Here is a 7,448-nt window from a genome sequence, read left to right as displayed (position 1 = left end):
CGCGCGTCACCGTAATATATATTATATATTATATATTAACGTTTATTTTTAGCTCGCGGTCACTGCATCACTTGTTAAAGTGTTTCCCCTTTTTCTTTCTTTCATCCTGCGCTTTTCTTCCACATTATTCTCCGTCCTGCACGCTGGAAAAGCCCCACTACTGGATCCCAGCTACACTGCAGTGGCCAATACAAGACCACATATACATTAAACGTAGGCGTCACATTTCTATGTCCAGATTTAACTCTGAAGAATTGAATTCACTTTTCTGTTTCAACACTGTAGCTGTTTTAATTCAACCTTATAGGTTTTAGTTCCAAGCTGTACCAGTGAATCCAACGTCGCTGGCTTTTATTCAACACTAAACGGTTCAATTTCACTGTGTTTTTTCCTCACCGCTATAGGTTTTACTGCAACACTGCTGGTGTTCATTTTATACCAACACTGTAGGTTTTATTGCAACACTGCTGGTGCTCATTCAGCACTGAAGGTCTTAGGCATTAAAAATCATCAATTTAGGTTTTAAATGAATACTGTAAGAGTCAGCTCAACACTGTAAGTGTCAATTTAACACTGTGCTGTAATTCAGTGTTAGAGTTGGGTTTTTCAACACTATAGGTGTTTAACCAGTGGTGTCAGCTTTCTTTCAAACTGTTGGTGTTAATTCCACAACAGATGATTTCATTCAACATTACAGATGATTTCATTCAACATTACAGACGATTTCATTCAACATTACAGACGATTTCATTCAACATTACAGACGATTTCATTCAACATTATAAATGTTTTCATTCAACATTTCAGGCTTTTAGTTAATTTAACATTGTATGGGTAAGTTAAACACTGGAGGTGTTTTAATTTGATATAGCAGGTTTGAATTCACCTCTATAAGAGTCAGCTCACCATGGCAGGCTTTGTTTCAAGTTAAGATTCCAATTCAATACTGATGGTTTTACAATTCAGGCACTGAAGCAGACAATGAGACAAGTTAGTTTAGTTGACTCTGCCTGTCCATCTGTCTGTCTCTCTCTCTCACTCTCTATCTGTTTCTGTCCATCAGTCTGCCGCAAGGCGAGCGGGGACTTCGTGTGCTAACTGTCAAACAACCACCACGACGCTGTGGAGGAGAAACGCGAACGGAGATCCGGTGTGTAACGCCTGCGGTCTCTACTTCAAACTGCACAATGTAAGCTAACACACATATGCACTCCTTTACAGGGAATCTCATTTCTTTCTTCCTTTCCTTCTTCATCCATCCCATCATTCATCTTTCTATAACCCTATTTGGGTCAGTAATGAAGCTGAATCACAGAGTGTATCCAGAGCCAAAACTAATGCTAGCTTTCTTAACCAAGCAAGTATAATACTAAAGACTATAAATAAATGCATTATTAGTCCTTCAAATGTATTAAATGCCTATTATTAGTACTATTAGCCTACATTTAGCCTATTATTAGTCACAATTATAATGATATGATAGCTCGTATTGTTGCACTTGCTGTATCAGGTGGGATCAGGTGTTGTTTTTGGATGGTTCTCGAAGAATCTGGAAAATAAAACCACTTCGCTCTCAGGTTATCAGAGAAAACAACATTTCTGCCTTAAATGTTATTGTTTGAAGTGACCCCGGCTCAGTGTATTTGCAGACGGAGTTGGTTTTGGTCACTCTGACACCCTGTCTGAAACAGATCCAGAATTTTTGTGGGGTAAACGAATGCTTTTCCCATTCTGTGCTCTGCCTATCAGAGCACAGCTACAAACCTTATCAGACTGGAGCTGAAACTCTATGAGAGAATGAAACCTTGCACTACTGTGTGTGTGTGTGTGTGTGTGTGTGTGTGTGTGTGTGTGTGTGTGTGTGTGTGTGTGTGTGTGTGTGTGTTATTCTGACTTCATGTTAAAAATGTCTCTGAAATGCCTTTGTTTGTGGTCAACCTGTCTCTTTCTGGAGTAGAACAAAGAAAGCAGTGGGAGGACAGTGGTTTAGTGTGAGCAGTAACCACAGCACGTGTGTGTGTGTGTGTGTGTTTGTGTGATGGTCAGTGGAGTTCAGAGACTCCTGCTGACCTCTGATCAGCTTTAGTTTGAGTAACACTTGTCTGTATGTAGCATTAGCGCTCTCCCACCCATAAACACACCCCTCAGGTAAACCACATCATCAGTTTGTGCGAGAAACAAAATCAGTGACATGTGAGAGGTGGGGGAAGAGAGAAGACAGAGAAGCAGAAAGAGAGAAGAAGAGACAGCATAGAGAAAGACAGGAAGGGAGATCAATAGAGAAAGAATTCCAAAAAGAGATAGAGAGAGACAGAGACAGGGACAAAATGATAGAGAGGAAAGGGAAAGGGAGAAGAGAGAGAGAGAGATTGAGAGAGAGAGAGAGGAAAGACAGAAAGAAAAGAAGGCAGAGGGAGAAAGAAAAAAGAGTGAAGAGAAGCAAAGAAAGACATGAGGGAAGGAGGGGACAGAGAGAAAGAGAAAAACCAAAGCTATGCAAAGAGAGGAAGAGAGAGCAAGAGGGAAGGAAAGAAAAAAAAGAGATAGCAGGATGAAAAGGACTGAAAGGAAAGAGATGGGGAGGGAGGGAATGAAAGGAAAGAGAGAAAGAGGAATGGAGGGAAAGGAAGAGAGAGAGAGAAAGAGGGGGAGGGAGTCTTCAGTCCACTAGACAGACAGAGTAGAGAGAGAGAGATAAACTGAGAGACATGGAGTAAGAGAGCAATGGAAAGCAAGAAGGACAGGGAGAAAAAGATGGAGGGGGTGGGATGGAGAAAGAGAGAAAGAGAGAGAAGGAAAGAGAAGGAGAGAGAAAGAGAGAGAGAGAGGTAATGTAGGTGTTTGGCAGTAGATTGAGGTACTGTGGCCGTGCCACTGTTGCCCAGCGTCTGGACACAGTCTGGGGTTTCTCTCATTGGCAAGCCTGGCATCAGCCCTGCCTGGCGTAAGGGAATCAGCAGCTAAATCCAGCCTAGTGCTGATATGACCTGACGCGCACACACACACACACACACACACACACACACACACACACACACACACACACACACACACACACACACACACACACAGGCAGAAAGGCAGGCAGATTTGTGCCATAATGAAGCTCCATTACATATGATCAGTGTGCCCTTCACCCTATGAAATATAAAACCCTCTTAGAGAGGAAGAATGACGGATCCTTCTGAGCCGTCCAAAACCCCCTGAAACCCAGTAAAATCTAACCAGTTCCAGCTTTCTCTCCTCAAAACAGCTATTAATATTCTCTCACACCTCAGAACAAGAATCCTAAAAACACCTAATTCTGTAGGTGTAAGCTTTAAAATAAAGTTCAATCAATAAACCACATACAGAATATAACATATACATGTGAAAACAACTTTGACCCTTAAATTGCAGGTATATTATTCAGATATTTATCATAAAGCTTATTACTCAACAGGTACTTTGAATGATATGTTAACTATTATGTAACTACTACTGTATAAATACTACATGACAATGTACCTACTGTTCTGTACACACAGATCTTTCAAGTATAATCCCTTACAATTCCTGGCTTATGACATGACACATTGGCTTATTATTCAGTAACTACATAGACTACAGTGCAAAGTTGATGACACATTTTTCAGAAATGTGTAATAAATGCTTGAAGCCATCAGAGGCCAGAGGCTTCTGGCCATTTAAAGGGTTAAGGAGTAATATTTTAGGGTACAAGATGTATTCTGTTCTATTAGGGATCAAGGTATTCTCTCTTGGAGCACACTTTGAAATAAAGCTCAATAAAAAGTTATTAATTCTAAGACGTGATTGGTATAAAAGTATATTACTTACTTGGTAACTACTACTATGTTACTTCTGTGTAACTACTATGTAACTAAGTGATCTATAATATTCTTACATGCCTTTGAAGTTTAAGAATGTAACATTTCAGAGTTCAAGGAGTAAAATGATTTTGAATGCTCTGAAATAATGTTCAATAAATTAAAAACACATAAAAAACTCACACAATCTAAAACGCAGAAACTAACAAGTCTAAAATAATATTGATACCTGCAGATCTAAATAAAATATTTCTCAGTAACTACTATGAATTATTCAGTAAGGACCATGAATTATTCATAACTACTGTGCAATTACTTATATGTATCTACTACATAACTATGTAACTGCTATAAAACTGTTTGCTCTCTACACACAGACTTTAAAGTATTAAGCTTTGTTATTTTGCGGTTAATGCAACTAAACAACCGTCTATCACAAAAACAGATAAAAATGCATGAAATTCACCTTATGAGTACAAAAAATGTGATTCAAGACGTTTATAATTTGATATTCGTTCACTCTTCTCTGACAGAATAACAATTAACATTTTGTTCTTTTCTTTTCTTTCCCTGTGTGTTTGTTGCAGGTCAACCGACCACTCACCATGAAGAAGGAGGGCATCCAGACCCGGAACAGGAAGATGTCCAGCAAGTCCAAGAAGAGCAAAAAGTCGCAGGACAGCATGGAAGACTTCTCCAAGAGCCTGATGGAGAAGAGCAGCTCCTTCAGCCCAGCCGCGCTGTCACGTCACATGACCTCCTTTCCGCCCTTCTCGCACTCCGGCCACATGCTGACCACGCCCACTCCCATGCATCCTTCTTCTAGCTTACCCTTTGCCCCCCACCACCCCTCCAGTATGGTCACCGCTATGGGTTAGGCCACTCCTGCTACCTCTGGACCACCCTGACCATGACCTTTGACCTCAGCACGGTCAGCCTGAACCCCTTGACCTTTGACCCCAGTGACCCTTGAACCTGTTCTCTCTCTCCTCGAACCTGGCCCACAGTCGACTGCTGGAGATTTTGTCTCAACTGTAAGCCTCGCCCCCTAAAAAACTTTTGTATTCGCCACACTGTCAGCACCGCTTAAAACAGAGAGAGGGAGGGAGAGAGAGAGAGAGAGAGATAGAGACTTTCTTCATCCCCCTTTCAGCGTGATGACATCACGATCCATCCCAGTGTTCGTGTACAGATGCCCCTCCTCTTTCATCATTGACTCTTTCGAAGGTGAAAGCATCATCCAAAAAGTTTGCAAACTTTGAAAAAAAAAAAACTCATTTCCTCATTTCTCGCCTATCCATCCATACATCCATCCATCCATCCATCCACCACCACCACCCAAACACTGCACCTTCTTCTTCTTCTTTTTTTTTTTTTTTTTTGTTTATTTTTGGTTTGAGGCAAGAACTCCCTGAGCTGTGAAAGACACGGAGGAGATGGACTCTGCATATATTTGTATAAATTGTATGAAATACAGTACATTTAATGAAGACTTTTTAAATGAATTATGGTGAAAAAAAGAGAGAGAGAGAGAGAGAGAGAAAGAGAGAGAGAGAGAGAAACTAACCAGGAGGAAAAAAAAAAAAAGGCCCATGGGCAGCTAACGATAAGAAGGGTACGACTCAAACCTAGAGGATGGAACGAAGAAGAAGAAAAAGAAAGAAGGCCGGGAGCGCTCCGCATGGAGCGAAAGAAGGAGGAAGAGGCAGAAAGAGAGAGAGAGATAAAGTCAATGAGCGAGAATAAAAAAGAGGAATAGACGAATGGTGGGGAATTCAGGAAGGTACAGGCTGGCTTGGTTTGCCTGTTAGATACAGTGTGTAATGCATTAATGCTAATGTGGTCAGGTTTGTTCCTCTGACTACCAGCTACTCTTTTTGGATGTGTTATAGGTCTTGGGCAATTGGTTTGTGTTCAAGCTCATGTACACACACACACACACACACACACATACAGAATATACACAAGCACACACACATACACACACACACATGCACGCACACACACACACACACACACACACAATTACACATGAACACACACACACACACACAATTACACATAAACACACACGGAACACCTTTGTTCACCTGAAAGACTTTTCTTCCGGCCCAGGTTATATGCATTGTGAAAAAAAAGTTCCTGTATTTGTTATTTGTATGTATAATTCAGAGTACCAAAAATACGAAAGAAACAAAGATGTAGAATTATTTCTTTATGTAATGCAGACTGAATGGTTGTACAAATTTAATAATCACTAGTGTAAAAAAACAAAACAAAAAAAAACAACAGACTTGCTTTTTGTTGCGTAATTTTTTTCTCTCTTTGAAAATAATAAACTAGTTTAATCTCTGTTGACATCATATGTGGACGCCATGAAGTGGTCTTTATTTTGTCTTAATGTGTGTGTGTGTTTATATGCATATGTGTGTATGTGTGACTGTGTGTGTGTTGTGGCTTCACTAGTATTAAAATGTGTGATATTTGTCACGAGGCCTCCTCGGCCTTTAGGCTACACCTCTAGATTTGCCAAAACTGGCCAGCCACATTCTAACAGGAAATACTGAAATAAAGTGAGGTCTATTGGAGGAACAAAACTTAACTCGCAAACTCTTACTCACTCCCAAACATCCACGCCACACACATCTAGCTACATCAGACCCTCACACTGGCGTGGACTGAAGGCTGCCCATTAAAGCACAGAGGCGCTTCCTGTAAGTTAGCACCAGGATACTAATAAATAAACCAAGTGATACAATAAAGGCCTCTCAGTAATGCCGATGGAGTTATAGCACATTCTTTAGTCTGTAAATGCTACTTACATTGCCAAACGTGGTATGTACTACTGTTCAAACATTTGGAACCACTTAAGTCCTGCTTATACCTAGTACTAACATCCATCTCTGATCACAAGTGAAGAGTGAGACCTCCAGCCGTTTACACCTGCGATTTCCATGCATCCAGTGAGCACTTAGGATTACATATACTGCACATTTATTGCAACTGTCAAACAGAAATGACCCACAAGTTCTTATTTATGCGCAATTATTGTTACGACCATTTAGATCATGTGGATTGTTGATCTAACTTAAATGAGAGAGGAGACAAAAAAAGAAGCTACAGAGCTGCTTTCATCTTTCCTGTGATGATGCAGGTGGTCATTCTTTGCTGTCTAAGCATCTAGATGCTTTAGTGTTCACACTACTAATGTTAGGTGGTCATATGTCTCCTAAGCAGATCTTTGAGGGATCAGACCTTAATGGATACTCTTCACCATAGTTGTGATTGGGTCATCAGCGCAATATGTTAATGCCAGGTGTGAACATTGTTATATTAACAACATTTCGCATTGTTTCCAAAAATAACTGTAGATTGGAATTATAAACCAACTGCCAGCAGATACTGTAGGTGTTTTATTAGAAAAAATGGATAAATAATACACTGTAAACACCTATTTTCTGGCAAATTGTTATTCACAACTTTTTAAATATGAGCACCTATGAGTTAAACTTTATTCTCATTGTTACACAATTTTCCTCTTTTCCTCCTCTCTTATGGAATGATCTACAGCACTGTTCCTCATTCTGCACACATTCAAAAGGTTTTATTTTGACTGCTTCC

The 7,448-nt window shown here is 40.2% G+C and overlaps 1 protein-coding gene across 3 annotated transcripts in view; it reads left to right on the top strand.

Moving 5' to 3' along the window:
* The window catches only part of gata3 (GATA binding protein 3), a 21,351-nt gene extending 15,159 nt beyond the window's left edge, over window positions 1–6,192 (top strand). For all 3 annotated transcript variants that reach the window (XM_017696910.2, XM_017696911.2, XM_017696909.2), the window contains 2 exons: window positions 1,064–1,189; window positions 4,415–6,192. In XM_017696910.2, the coding sequence (XP_017552399.1) occupies window positions 1,064–1,189; window positions 4,415–4,705 (417 nt within the window). In that variant the 3' untranslated portion in view covers window positions 4,706–6,192. The remainder of the gene's footprint in view (window positions 1–1,063; window positions 1,190–4,414) is intronic.
* Window positions 6,193–7,448: the final 1,256 nt, after the last annotated feature.

This window comes from Pygocentrus nattereri, chromosome 1, assembly GCF_015220715.1.
Source record: "Pygocentrus nattereri isolate fPygNat1 chromosome 1, fPygNat1.pri, whole genome shotgun sequence".
Taxonomy (NCBI): domain Eukaryota; kingdom Metazoa; phylum Chordata; class Actinopteri; order Characiformes; family Serrasalmidae; genus Pygocentrus; species Pygocentrus nattereri.
This window is presented reverse-complemented; position numbering and strand designations above follow the sequence as displayed.